Genomic DNA, 23,618 nt, shown 5'->3' with positions numbered 1-23,618 from the left:
CAGGGTCACCGGCTTAAGTGTGGGATCATTGAAACGATCCCATGGTCAGTGGCTTGAAGCCAAAGGTTGCTGGCTTGAGCAAGAAGTCACTGGCTCAGCTTGAGTTCCCCCACCCCAGTTAGGGCACTTAAGAGAAAAATCAATGAACAACTAAGTGACGCAACTACAAGTTGAAGTTTTTCATCTCTCTCCCTTCCTGTCTCCCTGTTTCTGTCTCTCTCTTGCTTAAAAAATAATAATAATAATAAAAAGAGATTTCTAAGACTTTTCTAAGAGACTGTAATATCTATAACACAAAACTCCACACTGAATTCAGCAGGTATAAAAGGGTCATCAGTAAACTAAAAGAGTAGAAATCATTAACTCACAAGGTCACTGCTGTACAAGGGGTCACAGCATTTTTCAAGTGTGTACAAATATTTGACATTGTCCTTTGCCTCATTAGCTGCATCGGTGATTCGAATATCCATCTCCCGCCAAGTCTAAGCACAGTACAGGAAAGGAATTTTAATGCAATTATTAATACAGAAACTTCAATATAACAGCTGCTAAGAGTCATCATAAGTCCCTTGGGCCAGTCAGACTTTCAACTGGTCCTACACATCTCACATAAAACTAAATCCAGAGGGATAAATTATTACCACACTGAAGTGCAATTTAAATTGTTTGACTAAATTTTTAAAGATATCTCTCTCAGGCCTTCTCTTTTAAAACCTATTTAAATAACTGGCACAGAGTATAAAGAAACTCACCTCCCTTTTAAATCTATACCTTTTCTCCTCTTCTGGCTACTGTGCACCTCACACCCATAATTCCTATCTTCCTTCTATTCTAACCTGAACTCCCTTTCCCTATATACCTAAACATTTCTTCATCCATTAATGTAGCAATTATTTATCAACTGCCAACCACATGCGAGGCTGTGCTATACCCTAGTTTTAGATATCTGTCAAAATGGACAGATATCTAAAAGTAGGAGAAGTAAAAGGAAATTAATTTAGCACAAGCCAACAAGGTTCGACTGACTTTATGGAAATGCTGCTGATATTTCTGAGCTATAGCACAATGAAATGATTGCATTCTTGAGCAATGATATAAGCTAAATCTAAAGCAGTTATTGAAACAAATTATTATTGATTTTTTAAATTATTTTCATAGATTGAAACATTCATGCAAATTGCTAATAAGTAGTCTTTATGGTGTCAATGCCAGATGTGATAGGCACCTCTGATGGTCCCCAATGACCACTGACTCCTGGTATTCATGTTCTGCATCATCCCCACCCCTTGATTGGGGGCTGAATCTAGCAATTCACTTTTAATAAACAGGCTTACAAAAGTGATGGGCTGTCACCTCTGGAATTAGCTTACCAAAAGATGGTACTTTCTACGCTGGGCGCTCTCTTGCACTCTGCCACTTACTCCTTTTAAGGAAAGCCAGATGTCATGTTGTGAGGGACCCACATGATAAAGAACTAAAGGAAGTCTCCAGCCAAAGGCCAGCAAGGAACTCAACCCTGCAACAACCACATGAGCAACCTGGAAGCAGATCTTCCCCAGTTGAGCCTGCCGATGAGCCGACATCCCTACTGCAACCTCATGAGAAATTCTGAGTCGGGGCACCAGCTAACCTACACAAAAATTCCTGAACCACAGACTGTGTGAGAAGAAATGTTTGTTTTAAGTTGCTAAGTTTGGGAGTAAATTGTAACATAGCAATATGAAACTAATAACCAGGACTAACTATAGATATATAAGGTAAGTTCTCCTTATTACTACTCCTAGTTGTTCTGAGCTCATAATGTATATAAAATCATGTTATGATACTACATCATAATTACATGTAATGCCATCTAATAATACATATGCATATAGGTACATAAGGCAAAAATATCTTTAATTCAAGGGCTATTTCCACAGTATCTAAAATTATAGATGGGCAATATCCAATCTTAAAAGTGTTATTTTTCCATGAAAGTATAATAATATTTTTCTATCCCTAATTACTCTATGACCTGGAAGACCCCATGACATGAAATTCTCATTTCATGAAGCAAAAAGAAATGGCTGGCGACCTTCAGAAGTTTCGACCTGGCAGCAGCAAGCACTGCCAACACAGCCTTCACATCTGGGCTTTTCAGCTGATCCAAAAGGTAGTTAAACTTAGACAGCCTTTTCTTCCAGTGCTCCAACTCTGCTCGGGGCCCAAGGTCATCCGCTTCCTTCCGCAGCTGATTGCTTTCAGCAAGGACCTGCGAGTGCACAGGACAAACGCAAACCACTGAGTAGGGCATTATATACTCATACATGGAGATCTGAGTGTTATACATAAGCAAAAATAAGAAAGCAAATAAATGATGCTATCGGAATCATGCTACATTTTTAATCAGTTGCATGCTTTGAATGACAGCCTTTTACTAACATGTATCTATTTTTAATACTTCCACCAAAACTTAGGTGACTTGTTCAGACTGAAAACAACTTATTTAAGGAGTTTTTAATGAACTTTTGGAGGATATGACCTCAGCAAGTTTCCTTGGTTACTCACTTACTATGTATAACCCTGAAACAATATAACCTTAGAAAGCCCCCATGCCTTGTGTCAGTTCATTTTAACTGTACTTTCTTTTTGAGGTAATGTCCACCTCCACTTAGGACTTCCCTGAAAATATTTTTTTAAGGTTCAGTTCTCAAGCTACCTTTTGGAAGACACACATAACCAGAAAACTTTTTGTATTTCTACAGATGTTCTCATCAAAGTAAATTATATCTTGAGGAAAAAAAATTAGCAAAGTGCAGCCTTCTACTTATGTAAGTCAGTGGTCCCCAAACTTTTTTGGGCCACGGACCGGTTTAATGTCAGAAAATATTTTCACGGACCGGCCTTTAGGGTGGGACGGATAAATGTATCACGTGACCAAGACAAGCATCAAGAGTGAGTCTTAGAAAGATGTAACAGGGAATCTGGTCATTTTTAAAACATTTTTTAAAAATAAAACATCGTTCAGACTTAAATATAAATAAAATGGAAATAATGTAAGTTATTTATTCTTTCTCTGCGGACCGGTACCAAATGGCTGGTCCACAGCCCGGGGGTTGGGAACCACTGATGTAAGTACACAGAGTCATTACTTTCATCTCTTAGAATTCATAGTATCTCTTCCTAACTGAAGACTATAAATTAAAACCATGTGAGCCTCTGACCTTTTCAGGGACTCTTGGCAAAATACTTAGGCAATGGGAATGGCAAATGATCTACCTTCTTCCACTGGCTAGTTCAGCAATATGGCATTTAAAATAATGTCTGGTGTTTGAAAATTACCTGTTCTGTTTGTTTGATCCATACTTTCATACAACCTTCTATTTTTTCCAAAGTCTCAGGGTTATTAGCTAGAGTCAAGTAGTCTATCGGTTCCTTCAGGGTCTTCAGTTCGAGTATGTCACACTTTTGAAGGTTCACCTAATTATAATGAAAATTAATAAGGTGTGATGCTTTTTAAACACACACCCACACACACTTCTGGTTGACTCCTCAGCTTAGATCTTGAAAACACACTGGGACAGAAAATGCCTAATTCTCCCACATGGAGCACGACACTCAAAAAGATGGATTCTAAGGTCAAATTCTGGGTCATAAAGAAAGAAAGGTGAACTAGAGAGAGAGAGAGTCACAACAACATGGAATTTGGGATTTAATAGAAAACTTGGAAATTAGACAACTCAAGAAACCAAAGAAAATGGGAAAGTTCCAAGAAAATTGATTAAGAGGAGGAGTAATTTCTAATCTATTACATTCATTTTTTAAGCTAACCATAGGGAGAGGCTCCCGTGTCCTTACCCAATAACATCCCTACAGTTAGCAAGTGGCAACAGATCTGGGTTTTGGTGAGGAGGGGGGAGGAGGGGAGTAGAGAAGGAGGTACCTTGGATTTTGACTTGACAGTGAAACCTAGTGTGTTTTCAAACACTCACAATACAAAATGGACCTCCATATTTAATGAGGACATTTTCCTTCAGGTACTGTGCATCTGGCACTGTGACTCACGAAATTCAGACCTCAAGCCCAATCTCACTTTACTAGCAACAGAGCTAATATGTTTCTCTCAACTGGTTTAGAACCAGCAGGATAGGATGTGGTTAGCGGCCATGCTAAATGCCAACATTGCCAAGCAGCCAGTTTATGAAGCCCAGGTCCTTAGGGCTTCCTGGTGAACCAGGTGAAACTAAAGAGCCCGTGAGGAGATGCAGAAGGTAGAAGGCACAGGCTGGGGAGGGGTGGGCACCGGATGCTGTGATCACACTTTCCTCCCTTCAAACCAGCAGAGAGTGGCCTGCAGGGTGGGGGCATGCCTCTGCCACTGAGGTCTGCTGCAAGATAACACTGCAGCACCTGGGAGTTTTCCTGTTTCCTTCACTTCCTCATAAAGCCTTGCCAGCCCTGCCCTCTAACAGTCCCCCAGTCCTGGCCCCAGAGCCCATCCCCGCTCAAAGGTACTGTCAGCCCCACCCACACATGGCTCAGCAGCAAAACGTTCCCCTGCCTGGATCTGGCCTCCTCAATTGGTGTTTTTCACACTAATGCCCTCTGACAGAGCTCTGACTGCCACCAGAACAGCCATTTGCTCACCTAAGCCTTTGCTCTTGCTGCCCCAGCCCGGAAGGACCACACCTCTACCCCGTCCTACCCCCCACTGCACTTTCCACCTGCCACATGAAGAGAACTCGCTGGCTTCACAACTTGGGCTCTGGGCCTCAAGAAGTGGCACTGCCTCCCTCTGTGTGGACATCCATCTCACTTTTTAAATACCTCTGCTACAAAATGAAGTGTCATCTATGAAAACATAGCTTTTTCATATAGAATAACAATTTATTTTTGTTCAACTTGCATTTTACTATGACCTGAGTCAGAGCCTATTGCTAATATAACAATTATGTTAGTTGGAATTACCCTGCCTCAGGCTGGATGAAGTTTACTCAAGTTTACTCCATCTCCTTTAGGAAGCCTAACACCTCCCTCCCTTCTTCCCAACATCCCACAGGGGACCCATCCCTCTACACTCCACACACGCCTGGTGTGGGGCTGTCGTCTTCCCCCGGTAATCACTCACAAAGACTTACTGAAGGCAGGACAAATTTTATGGAAGCTAAAGCTCATGCTTGCCAAAGTTATTGAAAGCCTTTTGGTCACAGGTTGAACCACTTGACCTACTCTCTCCTCTCCAGATATGTGCCAACTCCTCTTTCCTCCCTCCTCTTCAGGACTTGCTTCATCCCCACCCACCACCCAGCACACACATGCCCTGGATCCAGACTCCTGCCCTCTGCGTGCGGGTCAGTACCACAGGCGTCCCATACGTTGCAGCCACACACCTGCCCTGACTGTCTTCCATTATAGTCAACATTTCTATAGAGCCTCTGATCCATTAATCACTCCAAACTACAGGAATTTCAACCTATTTTGAGGGGGCAATAAGAATGCCTATGAAATTTTTTCAAGATTTGCAAGGTAGTGGAATTAAGACTATTTAAGAGGAGTATTATACCTTTCTCTGTTGGTTTGTTCACCTTCTGATTGTTTTTGAAGGAGTAACTTATTTGCTCTTACCTTCTCCTTCAGACTCTCCTGTGCACCCGACAGGACACTGACAAAGCCTTCCAGGGAGCTCAGGAGCTCCTGCTGAAGGCTGGCTGCATCCTGAAGCCCACCGAGCTCGCCCCAGCCCTGGCCCGTGGCCCTCAGAGCGGGAATGAAGATGTCTGACAGCAGACGCCTCATGCTGTTGAGCAGGCCCCCGTCTGCGGCATCTAACATATTAAAGCTCACCTCCTGGAAAACAAAGAAGAGGTCCTCTACTGCAAAAATTACCTTCCATCACAACATAGCTACTAAATCTTCTCTGAATGTTGTTCATTAACCAACCATCCTGTGCAAGTAAATAAAGACCATCCAGATGAGAAAAGCAAAGGCTAGTAATTCAGAACTTGCTGTAGTAAAGGAGTCCACCAGTATCACTTGCATTTTGGCAGAGACTCATAGGCAGGTGGGAGGGGGACAGTGGTCTAGTGTGGTGCCCTGATTGGAGGCTACTGGCCTGCGGACACTGGACTCAGGCTAACTAAAAGCTGGGTATCCTGTGTGATTGGTTAGGGGAACACAATTGGCTTTCTCTGGTTGGCCTCAGGGAAGGCCATTGGAAGTACAAACAAAACTTCAGGAGATTGGCAGTCATGAATCAAATCTGGCCATTCTGGCTGACTGTGACAACAGTTTTTGTTAGCATCCTACCCGGCTTCCTGAAAGTTTGACAGCCAGACTGGCTACCTGAGTTGTTTACGTATGTTACGGGTTGCTTTCCTGGATACGGTTGCAGGTTGTAGGTCAAAGTTCCATTGTTATATATGGCATGGTCATTGCCTGTTTTTCTAGTCGATTTCTCCACCCAGTAAATTATTATTTTCACACCCTGGTTCAGACATGAGCTTTATACAATTCTGAATTACAATCATCACAATAAGAATAAAATAAAGAGATCATAAGATGTTTACCAGTTTATCTACTCCAAGTAGAACAATGCACCTATTAAGGGCAGAGGAGACATGTACAGACAAACTTTATTTTACACACAAAAAAAATAAAGTTATATGTTCACTTTAAAAAATCTTATTTTAGCCTGATCAGGCGGTGGTGCAGTGGATAGAGCATCATACTGGGATGCGGAGGACCCAGGTTCGAGACCCCAAGGTCGCCAGCTTGAGTGCGGGCTCATCTGGTTTGAACAAGGCTCACCAGCTTGAGCCCAAGGTCGCTGGCTCAAGCAAGGGGTCACTTGGTCTGCTGTAGCCTCCAGGTCAAGGCACATATGAGAAATCAATCAATGAACAACTAAGGAACCACAACGAAGAACTGATGTTTCTCATCTCTCTCCCTTCCTGTCTGTCTGTCCCTCTCTCTGACTCTATCTTTGCCACAAAAAAAAAAAAAAAAAAAAAAAAAAATCTTATTTTAAATGTACCAAATTTGCCAAAAAGTAAATTAGGTCTTTTCTTTTTAAAAGGAAAGACCTCACTGTTACACACACACACACAATGCTTTGTCAATTTTTGTTAATTAGTTGAACATTTAGTCCTCTTACCTAACAGATTTAAAGGAGATGCCCTTAATTGTTTTAAATGTTTTTTAAAACACTTCTTTGAAAGTAGTTTTGGCTATTTAATGAACGTTTAATGAACAATAATTTTTGGTAGGCGGGTAAAGGTTTGCTCTGCCCATACCTGGTGGATGTTTTCTGGGGTGACCGCTCGGGAAGGGTCGCTCCTGACGAAGAACACACACAGTCCAGTCAGAGCAACCTCTTTCCCCTCGGTCACGAACACTTTAGGTTTCTTAATCTTTCCAGAAATAGGACTTACTCCTCCTGACGAGCTATGTTGTCCTACAAATGCAAAAGAATTTTAATTTCACAACTGCTATTTTCAGTCCATGTAGTGACTTCTTCACATAAAATTTCCTCATTAAAATATTGTCCTTAGCCATGTGATTTAGAAGGTCTACCACTTAAACAACCTCTACCCTGAGCACCAAAGGGACTTAAAAGGCTCTGTTTATTTCAGAATTGTTGCTCCAGGAAAAAAAAAAAACCGAAAGGAGAGGTGCAGAGTAAGAAAGATTGGTCCAGCCAGGCCCTACCTAGCCGGCTCAGTGGTGGTCAGCCTGGCGTGTGAAGTCCCAGGTTCTACTCCCAGTCAGAACACACAGGAAAAGCGACCATCTGCTTCTATATCTATCCCCCTCCCCTTCTCTGTCTTTCTCTCTCCGCCCCTTCCACAGCCATGACTCGACTGGTTCGAGTGCATTGGCCCCAGGTGCTAACAGCTCCATGGAGCCTCTGTCTCAGGTGCTAAAAACAGCTCGGTTGTGAGAATGTCCCCAGATGGGCAAAGCATTGACCCCAGATGGGGGCTGCTGAGTGGACCAGGGTTGGGGCACATGCGGGAATCTGCCTATCTCCCTTCCTCTCACTTAGCAAAAAGGAGAGAAAGAAAAAAACAAAGATTGGTCCAGAGCAGATTCTTGCTGAAGCTATACAAGTCATCTCTGTTGCAATGGGTTTTCACAGGGGCACTGAGAGGGGTGGGGGAGGTGACAGAATATTTTTACTTTTACTGCACATCAGGCCTTCTGCTTGGAACCTAGTCTATAATATGAAAACTCCCTACAACCGAACGCAGCTATAAGCCGTCTCAAGTCACACAGCCAACAGGTGCAGAGCTGAGCTTGGAAACCAGCTCTAACTGCAAACCTCCAGATCTCTACCCCTTCCTGCTGCCCCCTCTCTATCATAGTCTGGTTGGTCCTTCACCTCAATGCTGAGTCAGGACTGTGGAGAGGCAGGACAGCATTGTGAGGAACGGTATGCCCTCTAGAGTCCGGCTACCAGGGCTTCAATCTCGGGCTGCACTGCCTAGCCATGTGACCATGGACAAGTTTCTCTTTCCATGCCTCAGTTTTGCTACCTGAAAAATGGAAATAATAGTACTAAAACTCAGCACCTGGGACTGTTGTAAGGATTAAATAAGTTAATGTCTGTAAAGCCCTTAGAAAAGCACATCAAAATACTAGCTCGCTAAGCATTATCATTTTTTAATTTTATTTATTTATTTTAGAGAAAAGAGAGAGAGAAAAGGAGAAAGAAAGGGGAGGAGCAGGAAGCATCAACTCCCATATGTGTCTTGACCAGGCAAGACTGAGGCTTTGAACCAGCAACCTCAGTGTTCCAGGTCAACGCTTTTATCCACTGCACCACCACAGGTCAGGCAAGCTTTATCACTATTATTATCTGGAAATTCATTTCGGGTCATCCAAGTATGTAGCTCATGAGTGGACCATTGAAGTGCACAGAGTATGCTCTGAGTTACTCTACTGTGCTCTTGTCTGCTCAAGAAAGTTTTAGATCTCCAAATGAACTGGTAGCTCAAGGAAGACCACTGGGGTAGGAGCTAGATTGTTAGTGCTAACAAAGGGATTTGGGGAGGGGAGTGGACTGGAAGCTGAACCCTAAGACCTGGGCTTAGGACCTCTTAGAGGAGTCCTCTCCTGAGGTTCTTTCATCTCCATGGTGCTGGTCTAGGGACTTGGACTGGGGTGACGACAACAAACACCTCCAAGAAAGGAAATCAGAAGATTTCTCTCTCATTCAGAACCATGTCCCACTTCTGACTAATATCATCTGGATCTCATGAAGAAGATGTTAAACTAGAAGTTTCAACAAGGCACCAGGATAATATAGATAACAGAAACAAAGAGACTGTTAGGGAAAAAAATAAATCCTGCAGCAACTTCAAAGTGTCTGATTAAACATCTCACCCACAACCGAATTAAGAGTCTCAGGAGCGTGTAGACTGAGGAAGGATTTGGTGAGAACAGCTCTGCTGTATGCAGAGGGTCCAGGTGGGAAATGCATCCACTTATACCGCAGGTCTAGATGGAGGTGAACAACTGTCCCACTTCACCCAGGATTGAAGGGTTTCCTAAGACATGGGACTTTCAATGCTAAAACTAGGTCAGTCTTGGGAAAACTAGGATCATTGGTCACCATAGTCAATAAACAGACTTTTCAGTCCAGCTACCAAAAAAGTCTGATTTGTGTCCCCTGAAGTTTAGGGACACATTGGAATGGGATATGAGACCTCCCTTAGAAATCTGAGCACAGCACACAACAGGAAAGATGAAGAGTAACTGGACTAAACTGGGAGCTGGTGGCATGTCCGTCAATGGTAAAGATAAGAAGTGGTAACTGTTTCTAGTGAACCAGTTGGGATCCTCATGAAAAGAAAGTAAGCCTGGAGCCACCTGAAAGCATGCTCAAGAGGAGTGCTACAAAGATGATGGAACAGAGCCAGTTGGTGTGGTGTATGCTACCAACATACAGGAGGAAAGGGCTATGGCCACTGGGAGGAACACATCACCAAGGGCTATGCAGCCAGGGCTCCCAGTAGCCATCCCTGGAGACCCCACCATAGTGGCTACAAGAGCAAGGGCCCAGAGAACGCAAGGTCAGCTAGCTCATAACAGTGCCAAGTCCAACAAAACTTGCTTATCATCTCCTACCTTTAGTCTCTGCCCAACTTCAAGCCTGACACAGTGAGAACCTGTGGTTAACACAATGTGGATGAGGGATAGAAGCAGTAGATGAGAAAAGAAAGGACCGCATGCAAATATCGACCTTCAGAGACCCCTGCTTGGGGTGGGGGTGGGAGGAAGAAGGAGGGCTAGGAAGGAAGATCAACTGATTTTCATCAACTGGATATCTTTTAGTTTCTGAATTGAGATTGTGTTTATAATTCTAAGCAACTGTAGGAATTTTTCTTATCTACGAATATCTAGAAAAATCATGGGATTGTCTGAATTTTAATCCAAGGTCATAAGAACAATCACACCCACTGAAAAGGTTTAAAGGGAGAATAGGAAACAAAAATAAACCCTTCTCATTTATTGTATGATTGTACACACGAAGGCATGCTCATCAAGTGCATAGTTTGTGAATGAACTCAACATTTCATCAGCTTCGCAATCTGAGATAGAACTCAAAACTTCTGTATTATTGTGACTTTTCACTCAAAATATACTTTTGGACCATAAGACATCAGATAGATCATTTTAATTAGATGCTGGTCATTTAAATTACACATGCATAATTTCCTCAGTTTTTAAATGCAACAGTACAGTTGTACTCTATACCAACAGCAATAACTATTTTTCCTTTCTTCAAAAAGGTAATAAAAGGATGCATAAGATATTTTAATGTAATCATAATGTATTTGTTTATGTCACTGGTTTGGCTTTAAAATTATATAAATCCCCATAAAAGTAGAATGAGATTTGCCAGTTGAATCCACACAAAGATTTACAAATTTTTCTCAAGTGAAAATGACTAAACTTATCATTCAATATTACTCATTTTCATCATCGTTAGTAGAAAATAAACACAATGTGATATTTAATTGTGGGAAACTCATGTTAGGACTACTGGCAACAATTCCTATATTAAAAAAAAAATAGTGTCTATATAGAGAGAAAACAGATGCCCATAGATAGTTCTAGAACATAATTCTGTGGATTGATCCAGCATGTAAGGAAAAGAAGTCACAGAATGTAAACTACTTTATTGTTCTCAAGTTAACAGCACAGCCTGAAAAAAGTAAATAAAACATCTCAAATAAGAAGAACAACCAGGCTAACTACCCATCACTATCTGTCCCCTTTCCTTAAGGTACAAATGGAACCTGGGCCTCCTCCCTGACACCTCACTGCTACCTGTTCAGTTCCCACAGTGGCCTTCTGCTTTGTGACATCCTCAATTAAACCTAACAACACATTTCTGGGTTATGGCACATCAAATTTGTATACCTGTTTCTGCTATCTCCACATCCTGATAGTAAAACATGAGGTGACGAAGGCCTCCAACAGCAAAAAGCTGATCGATTCTCTCAATCTGAGAAAAAGAAAATGCATGGTAACAACTCTGTGCTGAATTAGAAACCACATTTATATCAACATTTACTATCACCTTTCTTATTTAGATAGGACTGCCTCTAATGCAAACCCTACAGAAGGCATTTATTTCTTTCAACATAATCTTGAAAGGATAAATGCCTCATATAGTAAGGATTCAATTTAAAGAAGTAATTCAATTAATCCTAAGAATATTTGGTATAGATGTACATTTGAAGAGACTGTCCATTTTTGGTAATTTCCTAAAGTGTTGAGCTGTTGAAGGCAGATATAAACATAGATGAGTGTTTCATTTTCATTCCATTGCAGATCAGAGAAAACAAACCTTTCAAAACCCAGTCTAACACACTAAAGGTAATTTTTAATATTGAATTGCAACAATCACCGAAAATGCCATGAGGACACATATGACCATGGTACTGTCCAGCTAAGAGCAACCTAGAACTTAGTCCCATCCATGGGGTTCACTACACATCTAAAGGTCTGCCAACTGACTGGCTTGCTATCAATAGAAGTGCTTCTTTTAAACAGTCAATAGCATAGTTTTTAACTTAAATCGGAAGAAAAGAATAAATCTACACAAACATTAGGACAGCTACTATAAAAAAAAGAAAATAATAAAAGTTGGCAAGGACATTGAGAAACTGGAACCCTTGTACAGTGTCAGTGGGGTGTAAAATGTCATTATGGAAAAGAGTATAGCAGTTCATCAAAATATTAAAGACAAAATTTCTATATGATCCAGAAACTCCACTTCTAGGTATGCATGCATAAGAGCTGCAACGGCTGGAGGGTCTTGCAGAGATACTGGTACCCCCGTGTTCACGGCAGCATTATTTACAGTAGCCGAAAGGTAAAATCATGTTCACTGATGATGGATGGATAAATAAACATACATACACTTTAAAACAATTAAAATGGTGAATTTTATTTATGTTTATTTTACCACAATTTAAATTTTTTTAATTTTAAGGGCTAAAATCTAGCCTAAAAATTTTAATGTGAAAATAAAGTGCCTTCAATTTTTACCATGTTATAGATAAAACCATTAAATAGGAGAAAAGACAAGTTGTCCTGTTTTCTTTGTTATGGTTCCTTGCCTGAGGTTGCTATGGGGATGGGTAGGATGCACTCCATGAGATTGACTTCCAAGCCAAAAATGTGGAAAAGAGATACTTCCATCCCGGCCATATTGAAACACCTGTCACTCTAGCCTTGCTTGTAAGACTGAACCAGGATGGTTTCTTTAGACCTCCAAGTTTTAATACTCTTTAGTCCTGAATATGACAGAGGAATTCGACCTGGGCTTCCTATAGTCTAGAAGTTTCATTCATTCATCTCACCTGCATTATCCAAAATCCAGATGTCAGAATTGGGAAATAGGGTAGAGTTAAGCAATTCACCTTGGGAACAATCTGTCCAAGGCTGAATCAGTCTCCTTCTGTGCCTCTATTTTGGGGAAATAATATTATCTACATCCTGGTATTAAATAGGATAATGGATGAAACTCACTTAGGAGAGAGAATGACATATGGTAAATATCCAATAAATGTTAGCTGTGATGAGAAGGACCAAGAGGAGAAAGGGGCATTTCCTCAACCCCTGACTGATTCATTCTATAGTTTAACTATTTCATTGATTTTCTATAGTTTAACTATTTCACTGATTTTCATCCTTAATTGTCCCATGACTCCTATTAACTCCACTGCAGTGACACAGCAGGAAGGAACAGAGGTAGTGGAGTGCTGTAGCCAACTTGTACTGGTTCGTGATAGCCAAATGATCACAGCTCCCAACTTAGCGCTTAGTTACATCCTGTTGGTAGTTTGGAATCAGCCATCTGGGAGTATTTACACAATAGAAATCAGCAAACATTCACACTTAGTGCTTCCCTCCACCCTCTTGCCCAAAGCTGACTGTTAAACATTTATAAGCCTACACTGAAAGTGTTATCAGTGTGACACCGATTCAACAAATAGGGTGCTCACTCGCTCTCCCTCCCACACCCTCTCTTCCTCTCTCTCTCTCTCTCTCTCTCTCTCTCTCTCTCTCTCTCTCTCTCTCCCCCCCCCCTTCCCATTAATAAGTGGTTTTTTTTTGTATTTTTCTGAAATTGGGAACAGGGAGGCAGTCAGACAGACTCCCACATGCGCCCGGCATGCCCACCAGGGGGCGATGCTCTGCCCATCTGGGGCATCGCTCTGTTGCAACCAGAGCCATTCTAGCGCCTGAGGCAGAGGCCACAGAGCCATCCTCAGTGCCTGGGCCAACTTTGCTCCAATGGAGCCTTGGCTGTGGGAGGGGAAGAGAGAGACAGAGAGGAAGGAGAGGGGGAGGGGTGGAGAAGCAGATGGGCGCTTCTCCTGTGTGCCCTGGCCGGGAATTGAACCCGGGACTCCCGCAGGCCAGGCCGACGCTCTACCACTGAGCCAACCGGCCAGGGCTTCCCCCTAATAAATTTTTTTAAAAATATTTTAGGAACCATCACAGGGCTCCTGAAATGCCTTCTGCACTACCCAGAAAATTATTATCTCCAGTATTTTGATCTTTCCCACCCAAGGTCAGATCACATCCTAGGTTTTGGAGGGAAGTCACAGCAGAAAATGACATCAAGGTTAGGAACAAAAGAAACCAGATTCAGCTGCCAAACCAAACCAGAAAATTATGTTATAATTCATTTTCCCAGGTTAGAACAAGATAATTACAAAAAAAAAAAAAAGAAAAAAAGTAAATCAGCCACTGGAAGGAGATTCTGTTCTCCAAACTGAGGTTCCAAAATGGACCTGAAGCCCAGCTTCTCTGGAGTGACCTAAGAATCACGGCACTTAAATGACAACTATAAGTACCCCATTCAACACAAAGCCCTGAGAGCCCTAAGATCATTCTGGCAACATCTGTACAGATCAAAATGGAGACCTGTCCATGTTAAAACAGGGCCCCTCCTCTATGGCCCCACATGGGATCCAGCCACATGACAGTGTCAGCAGACCCTCCACGCCCACCACAATCAAGTAAATGAGAACTCAAGTGCATCGCACCTGATTCCCCTCAAGAACTGCATCCTCCACTTCGGTTTTGTTCAGTTCCACACAGGAAGCTACAATCCCAAATAAGTAGTCATGCCTTCCATCCAGACGTACCCGCTTGGCTTCCTTCTCTTCCTTCAGTCTTTGCTACAAGAAAGGAACAAAAATGTTATGTGGCAACTGCTGTTTTCAAATGGATCCATTTTGTAATAATTTCATGCTATTGTTGCTTTTTCAAGCCTTGGGCATTCAGATAACAAGCAGCATAATGGTACCAGTTTTTATGTATTATCTGCTATTTTTAGATATTTCTATTTTGCAAATAGCATTGTTTTAAAATTACATAATACAGATAAGCCAAAAGAAATAAAAAGCTTCTGCCATCCAGAAATTACTACTGTTACATTTTGTTCTAAACCTTTACAGACTTACTTCTATGCATATATAAGCATTTAACACACACACACACACACACACACACACACACACAGATCCCCATTTTTGTAAACATTCCCTAAACCATCAAAGAGATATTTTTCTACACTCTCTTCTATCTTTATTGTCTACAGATTCATAGCTGGTTTTAAATTAATTCCTGAATACCACTGATTACCTTTAAACCGATTGTTAATTACAATAATAAGGTATGTTCAATATAACCAGTGTTAGCAAGTTGAAGCATATCTTTTCATATGCACTATTGCTTATACAAGCTTATGCAAGCATACACACATCTCTATAATATTTTATAAATTTTTCATGCATTTTTTCTTAATAATATATCACAGAATTCTTCTAGTTTAATAAAGACTATTTCTACCTGTGTAATAACGGCAAAAATATGAATGTACCATAATTTATTCAACCATTTGTTATTGGTGAACATCAGTTTCCCATTCATTTCCTGAATTAAGTACATTACCTTAATTCCATGAGTGCAGATACAATTTTCTAAGAAAGAAGTGGAGAATGAAAAGACAAAAAGGTGAAGAACCTTGTGGAACACCAATAAGCCAGGGGCAAGGAGGGAAAGAACAAATGGTGAAGGCTGAAGATAAGCAGGAAGACAGCTAGAAAGGAAACCAGGAGGCAGCACACCAACAGATCGTGGAGAACAGCCATTCGTGCTGATGCTATAGAAGACTGGTTAAGTCAATTAGGCTATCCCTAGTATCTGTTTACAAGATGGCTACAGCATCCCATATCTCTTCTGCAATGTGACTATCCCACTAACTTATCAAGAGATGGGCTCTACTTCCCTCCTTTTGAATTTAGCTTGCCCTGGGACCAGTTTTCACCAAAAGAATGTGGGGAGAAGTGACTGTCAAACTTCCGAGGCTAGACCTTAGGAGACCCTCAGTTTCTGCCATTGCACTTGGAATGCTTTCTTGGAACCCCCAATCACCACGCTGTGAGAAGTCCAAGCTGCATGGGGAAAACATATAGACCAAACAAGGCGTTCTGGTCAATAGCTCCAGCTGACCTCTTAGCAGCACCTCAGCAGCAACCTTCAAACTATCGTAGACATTCCAACCTAGTCAAGCCTTCAGATGACTGCAACCCAACCAATGCCATGTTAACAGCACAGCTCAGCTGAGCTCAGTCACCCACAGAACCAAGAGAAATAACAGAGCTGTTCCACCTTAAGTTGTTGAGTTTGGGTGTGGTTTGTTATGCAGTAGTAGACAACAGAGTAATCCTTGTTAGAATAACTTCTTGCTTAGACAGAAAAAAAAAAATGGATGTACACTTGAGAAAGGGATGACTGGAAAATAAGAATTAATAAGTCTACCAAACATTAACTACTCTTTCAAAAACCTCAACTATAAAGGAAAGAAGTGTGGGACTAGCAAATTGAGGGAAACTTCAAGTTAGGAAGAACTACTTAAGCTACTAAAAAAAAAAAATTTAGAAAACGTAAAGAATAAAAGTTAAGGATTTCATTTTTCTGAGGCTGAAAGGACTTCTTGAGAGAAGCTAGGGGGGTGAGGTTTTAACAAACTAAACAATGTATCTATTTTCTTGACATTTCTCTAAAAAAGAAAAAAACTTAACACAAATCCTGACACAAAGTATACATTCCATAAACTTCCAACAGAAAGAAATTTAAATTTCTTTTCAAATGTGGCTAAAACCAGGAAGACATCCTGTTGTTTGGACTCTTTTCTACCTTCGTGTCAGGGAGGAATAAAATGTTTTTCTCAACCTGAGCTCTCTGAGTTCGCACTGAATGTCTTCAGCAACTTCGGAACAGGGTGGGCAACCCAGGGAACCAGGAGCTGAGCGACAAAACAACAAGATGGCAAATGCTGGGTAGCCAGGAAGAAACAGAAAAGGTGGAGAGCCCAGATGGGAGGCAACTAAAGGCTTCCAAAGAATACAGAAACTGAAATAAGATTCTGCCATGGCAACACATTACTCCAAGACCTAATTTTACAAGATTCCAAAGGAAATAATATATATTCTGGTGGAGGAAAGGAGATATGGGTCCCTAAAACAGACCACTATTTTATTTTTACTTAACTACCACAGAGAAAAAATACTTCCACAGCAGTTTTATGTCTACAAGACAAATTAACAATGTTTCTAAAGTAAATGTTTTCAGAGCTATATTAAAAAGTATGTTAAGTATGGAATATGTTCTTGCATACACTGCCAGTTCTGTCTCCTAATGACAAGTAACATGAAGTGAACCCCCGGCTATGTACATGAAAGACCACATCATTGCCCTGGCCGGTTGGCTCAGTGGTAGAGCGTCGGCTTGGCGTGCATAAGTCCCAGGTTCAATTCTCGGCCAGGGCACACAGGAGAAGCGCCAATTTGCTTCTCCACCCCCACCCCCTCCTTCCTCTCTGTCTCTCTCTTCCCCTCCCGCAGCCAAGGCTCCATTGGAGCAAAGACGGCCCGGGCGCTGGGGATGGCTCCTTGGCCTCTGCCCCAGGCGCTAGAGTGGCTCTGGTCGCGGCAGAGCAATGCCCTGGAGGGGCAGAGCATCGCCCCCTGGTGGGCAGAGCGTCGCCCCCTGGTAGGCGTGCCGGGTGGATCCCGGTCGGGCGCATGCGGGAGTCTGTCTGACTGTCTCTCCCGGTTTCTAGCTTCAGAAAAATACAAAAAAAAAAAAAGACCACATCATTGATCAGTCTCAAATTCCATTGCCTAATACTAAGCTATCCTAGTACTGTGAGGGACTTTTATTCCTACCACAAAAAGTCAATAATGTCAAACAAATATTTAATGATCAGATCAGTGCACTGTCAGTCTGTGAACTTAAACCTGCAGCTTTCTGGCTGCTAGGGAACAGCTTCAACAAGCAGTCAGATGACTAGCTGAGTGGAGGTGGAAGGTCTAGGACTCCTGGAGACTGAGGGCAGAGTGGGATTAAGAAGGCAAGAGGCAAAGCATAGGTTTCTTTTTCTTAAGAGTCACGTTCAAATTGTATTTGCATTGCATATGCAAGTAACAACTTCTGGGGGCAGCGGGGATGGCCGGAAACCTACTTGACATCCAAGGACATCTGAATATATTATTAAAACATTTATGCATTTTGGTGACAAGGCATGTTACTATCATATTGGAATGAAAGAGTGACTAATGTGCTACCTCACGAGAAATATGTGCTCCTTTCAAGGCAGGGCAAGTTCATGTAGACAAACAGGCCTGGTGTTGGGGTGCGGTCGCAGGTCCAGTCCCAGCTCTGCCACTAATGCAAGACCTTGCATCCGTCTTTTAATTTCTCCGGGCTTCAGTTGCCACAACTCCAAAATCAAAGTGTTGGACTAGGTGACAGCTAAGCTCCATTCCTTCTCTAACATTTGGGCTACTTCTCATTGGTTTAGAAGTTAACACAGACCAAAAACTTGAGATTTTAAAGTACAAATCCCAGGGAAGACCCCATGCCATGTGCTTTCATAACAAAGCTCTGGGACTTTTTCTCATGACAATCCCATCCATCCAACTTTTTAACATACTAACCTTTGCCTTTAACTCTGTAGAACCCAAGCCCAAGTCCACATGTTTGCATACATAAACTGAGTGTAAATTATACACACTTTGTTTTGACTCAAGGTTGATAATCCCCAATATATGGGAAACCTTACCTCATCCATAAAAAGAAAAAAGCCCGAACTGGAAAGGTATTTGTGAAGGTTAAAATCAAGTGCAGTCTTGAGATAATACAAAATCGATCTGTTGTCAGACATGGGCTGAGACCAAGATGCGTCTGCCGAGCCAGTCTGGAAATGGGATTCTTCCATGGTATCATGGGAAAAGCATCTCAGGGATACATGCGTAGGAGGATGTGAGGTATAGTGGGAAGATTTATTAGCAATGTAAGGGCACGCAGGGCACAGGTGCCCCTGAAGGGGCTGCTGCACTGCTCCATCCACGACCAGGTGGCTTAGCTCCAACTCACTGCAGAAGTCCAGCTTCTGGGGCCACAGGCCTGCACTTGCCCCCACCAAGCCCAGGAGAAGGGCCAGGGCCCAGGGATGCTGTGCCATTATCCCAGCCCTGGCATCCGAAGCTTCAGTAGTCTAGCTTCCTTTCTGTTCCCCTCTGGCTCACATTCAGCACTGTGCTTTGGCCCCTGCGGCTGCCATACCCAGACCCAGGCAGCTGCTACGGAGAGAGTGCACAGGACTTTCTTAAGATTTAATTATATCTTCTTCGGTTTGAGAAGCGCTAAGCTTTCTTTCAAACTAACCAATTATAAGTCCAGTAGCTGCGGCCGTCACCACAGCCTGTCTGGCTCTTGCAAGTTCGCACTTCGGACAGATGGTAATGAATCAACGGAGCCAAGAAATGGTGGGCTATTTTCCTTTATTCTAGACTCGTACCAGCCAACAAGTAAAAACAAACACACAGGCACCAAAACCCATTCTTTCCAGGTTTTTTCTTAGAATGGAAGGCCTCACCAGCCTCACTCAGTCCCCTCTGCATGCCTCCATTTTGGTTGCCTCCTCCCCTCCAACCACATGGCCTCTCTCTCGTACATCAACGTGGTCTCTCTCAAAATGGCCTCCTAGCTCCTCCTTTTAAAACTTTTCGGCAGGAAAGCTTTCCCCCATCACACATTAGCATAACCAAGCTCCTTCCCAAGCAAGAAAGGCAATTAGCTATATCACGTGAGAGCATCATCACGTGAGCAGCATCCATCTTTAACAATAAGAGTGAGCAAAACCAGAAAATACAGATTATACAAACTCATTTGCACACATTCCACCCCTTTTTGCTCACTTTCCAATCCACAATCCACACCACCAGTATTCCTGTGCAAGGAAATTAGGCACATTACACAAATTACAACAACAGCACAAATCATACAGTTTCAACAATTGCGAATATGCACTTTAGTAGTCTTCTGAGCACTTTGCTCAAAGCACAAAATATCCTCAGAGCTTCTCTCCAACCGGATGAAAAGCTTCCCAGTGAAGGGGGCCTCCAGCAAAGCCCTCCCTATCAGGATATTTTTTTCACATTGTCCAAAATCCATAAGTCCATCCAACAAGGGAGCCAGTGCCCTCTCCGGTCATAGTCCAGGAATCAGTCCACACACATGGGGCCACAGCCCCCTCCCTTCATTCCCAAAGTCCTAGCAGCTCTTAAGCTGTCCCAAGGAGGAGCACATGGCAATGGCAGCCAGTATTTTCACCCCTTTGTCCCAAAATCTCAGCAAACCTACTAGGAGCATAGTAGGCACTCCACACTGTTTCAGAGGCTGCTCAGTGATGCAAGCCCGACTCCCGGGCCACTCGTCTGTCCTCCCACCACCACTGCCACCTTTTACCTTATGAAGCCTGTGGACTGCAGCTTTAGTCCAATTTTCCTCATCCTCCAAAGAGAAGCTGGAAACACCAGCTCCCAACACCAGACTTGAGCCCCGGGCCACCTTCACCTGCTGCCCCACGGGCCTTGCAGGCTGGACTCCGGCCTGTGACTCACAAACCCGTAGTTCCTTCTCCAGAGACTGTTCCATTTCCAGGTGCAACTGGCAAACCTGGTCGGCCTCCTTCTCCAGCACTTCTTCCAGCTCCAGGGTCGGCATCTCTTTCTCTCATGCTTGCTCCAGCTCCTTCCACTGCTCGGTTTGCAGAGCCTGGGCAGCCTCTTCCACAGAGCTCTCAGTTTCCTCACACACAGCTATAAAAGTCAGCCAGCCCACAGTCCCCAAAAGGACAGCCATTGGGGAACCATAACAGCAGCCAGTCCTCTACCCCACCACTCAAGGGTGTTGGTGGCTCCATACCAATCTGATCTGAATCCTGCCACAGACTATGCCAAATATAGGGCCAGTAACCGTGGCCACCATCACAGCTGCCTGGCCCATGCAGGTTTGCATTTGATTCAAACAGACAGTAATGAATCAATGGAGCCGAGAAATGGTGGGCTATTTTCTTTTATTCTAGACTAGAACTGGCCAACGAGTAAAAGCAAACACATGGGCACCAAAACCCATTCTTTCCGGGGTTTTTCTTAGAATCAAAGGCCTCACCAGCCTTACTCAGTCCCCTCTGCATGCCTCCATTTTGGTTGCCTCCTCCCCTCCAACCATGTGGCCTCTCTCTCCTACAACAAAGTGGTCTCTCTTCTCTACAACAACATGGTCTCTCTCAAAATGGTCTCCTAGCTCCTCCTTTTAAAATTTTTTGGCACAAAAGCCCTCCCCCAGCACACATTAGCATAACCAAGCCCTTTCCCAAGCAAGAAAGGCAATCTGTATCACATGAGAGCACTATCACATGAGCAGCGGCCATCTTTAACAAGAGTGAGCAAAACCAGAAAATACAGATTATACAAATTCATTTGCCCAACACCAATCTTATTCCTAATTCTTCATGGGTTTGTGCTGGGCCATCCCCCTATCCAATTCCTTTCCTGGATCTTCCAGGGTTTTATGCCCTTATCCTATCCAATTCTTTTCCAGATTCTCCCTAGGCTAGACTCCACCCCTTTATGTTGCCACTTGGCTCCTATTGTGCATGTCTCAAAATTCTTCTTCATCGTCTGGCTTATCCTGCACAGGCGCTTAGTAGACGGACCTAACCCTACACCATCTTGGCTTCTACTATGTATTCACCTAGCAAAAGATTTCCCTCTTACTGTTTATATCCTCTCCTCCTCTGTATTCCAGCAAATGGGCAGATTATTTCCTGGGGAGATTGGAAAACTGGTCTTTCCTGATTTGGGATTAACATCTCTTTGGTGGAGGATGTGCCTTCTCCTTGGGTGCCCTTGAAGCTGTAGCTTCCTAGTTAATCCACCTTAATTAGATGTCTAGCCCCTTTCTCTTTCATTAATATCTAACTACTTTCCTACTATAACAAACCAGCACTTGAATTAAAATGGCATGGCAAAGGCTTTGACCCTGGACATCAAAATTCAGGTGAAACAAAACGCTTTAATAATGATGCTTAATTGTGCAAATATTTAAGCTCCCTCCACACTTACAAAGCCCTACCTAAGCCCACTGACACCACTGGCAGCCAGATGGAGATGGATGATGGAGATGTCTGGTCTAGAAGCTCCTTTGTGACAGAGCAGAGACACCCTTTCCCCAGCCCTGTGAAGATATCAGAGTACATCCAGTTTGTCCTGGTTGCATTATATAAACAGTTATAGATCTGCTAGTCATCATCGCTTACTGTGCTTACGTTTAATCATCACAAAAGCCCTATGAGGCAGACACTATTAACATCACACAAGGAAATCAAGACCATGGACTATTAATCCTCCCAAGAGCACACACAGCTACATGAGTGGCAGGGCTAGGAGTCAAGCTCTGATGCATTTGCGGGGCCAGACCAACACACGGGGTGTCCCAGGCAGCTAAGAATTTTGCATGTATTTAAATTGATATTCTATAAACATTTTTTCTTTAAATCCTCTTAAGGGTTATCTAGAGCAGTGATCCCCAACCCCCAGGCCATGGACCAGTACCGGTCCATGGGCCATTTGGTACCGATCCGCAGAGAAAGAATAAATAACTTACATTATTTTTGTTTTATTTATATTTAAGTCTGAACGACATTTTATTTTTTTTTAAATGACCAGATTCCCTCTGTTACATCCGTCTAAGACTCACTCTTGACGCTTGTCTCGGTCACGTGATTCGTTGCCGCTAAAATTAAACCCATAAACTAGCAAAATGAGTGAAAAACAATTCCATTGAAAGTTTTTTTGCAAAGTGGAAAAGGGCCAGTGAGGAGACAGAAGAAGAACCTATGACCTCAAAGAAAAAGAAGGCTTCATTTAACAGACAATACCAGGAGTCCTACTTGAAGTATGGATTTATCGCAACTGGTGATTCTCACGCACCAAGGCTGCTCTGCATAATATGTGGCGACCAGCTAAGTAATGAGGCAATGAAGCCTTCAAAACTGTGCCACTTGGAGACCAAGCACCCTACTTTAAAAGACAAGCCTTCTGAGTATTTCGAAAGAAAAAAGCATGAACAAGAAGGACAGAAACAATTACTGGTGGCTACTACATCAATAAATGCGAGTGCACTGAGAGCATCATACTTGGTGGCTAATCGTATTGCTAAGACTAAGAAGCCATTCACCATTGGTGAAGAATTGATCCTTCCAGCCACTAAAGACATTTGTTGTGAACTTCTAGGAGAGGCTGCGGTTAAAAAGATAGCACAGATGCCTCTTTCGGCTACTACCGTCACACGGCGTGTTGAGGAAATAGCAGAGGACATTGAATCACAATTGTTGGCAAGGATTAATAAATCACCATGGTATGCCCTTCAGGTTGATGAATCTACAGATATTGACAAGGTAATGCTACTTGTTTACGTGTGTTATCTTTATCAAGAGGATGTGCATGAGGATATGTTATGTGCACTATCATTGCCAACCAAAACCACAGCCGCAGAACTATTTAAATCGCTGGAAGACTATATATAAAGAAAACTGAAATGGTCTTTTTGTGTCGGCATATGCACAGATGGAGCTGCTCCCATGACCGGAAGGATGTCTGGTTAAATACTTAGATTAAGGAGGTTGCACCTGAATGCGAGTCTATGCATTGTGTCATTCACAGGGAAATGTTGGCTAGCCGAAATATACCACTGGAACT

At 42.7% G+C, this 23,618-nt stretch overlaps 1 protein-coding gene across 3 annotated transcripts in view; it reads right to left on the bottom strand.

Moving 5' to 3' along the window:
- DNAH5 (dynein axonemal heavy chain 5) overlaps nucleotides 1-23,618 on the bottom strand; it is a 316,293-nt gene that overhangs the window by 232,682 nt on the left and 59,993 nt on the right. For all 3 annotated transcript variants that reach the window (XM_066374372.1, XM_066374367.1, XM_066374381.1), the window contains exons 2-8: nucleotides 14,550-14,684; nucleotides 11,407-11,491; nucleotides 7,272-7,432; nucleotides 5,605-5,826; nucleotides 3,322-3,459; nucleotides 2,075-2,251; nucleotides 369-482 (exon numbers count right to left, since the gene is read on the bottom strand). In XM_066374372.1, the coding sequence (XP_066230469.1) occupies nucleotides 369-482; nucleotides 2,075-2,251; nucleotides 3,322-3,459; nucleotides 5,605-5,826; nucleotides 7,272-7,432; nucleotides 11,407-11,491; nucleotides 14,550-14,684 (1,032 nt within the window). The remainder of the gene's footprint in view (nucleotides 1-368; nucleotides 483-2,074; nucleotides 2,252-3,321; nucleotides 3,460-5,604; nucleotides 5,827-7,271; nucleotides 7,433-11,406; nucleotides 11,492-14,549; nucleotides 14,685-23,618) is intronic.

Source organism: Saccopteryx leptura, chromosome 1 (assembly GCF_036850995.1).
Source record: "Saccopteryx leptura isolate mSacLep1 chromosome 1, mSacLep1_pri_phased_curated, whole genome shotgun sequence".
NCBI lineage: Eukaryota > Metazoa > Chordata > Mammalia > Chiroptera > Emballonuridae > Saccopteryx > Saccopteryx leptura.
Note: the sequence above shows the minus strand (reverse complement) of the source record. Positions and strands in the feature narration are given on the sequence as shown.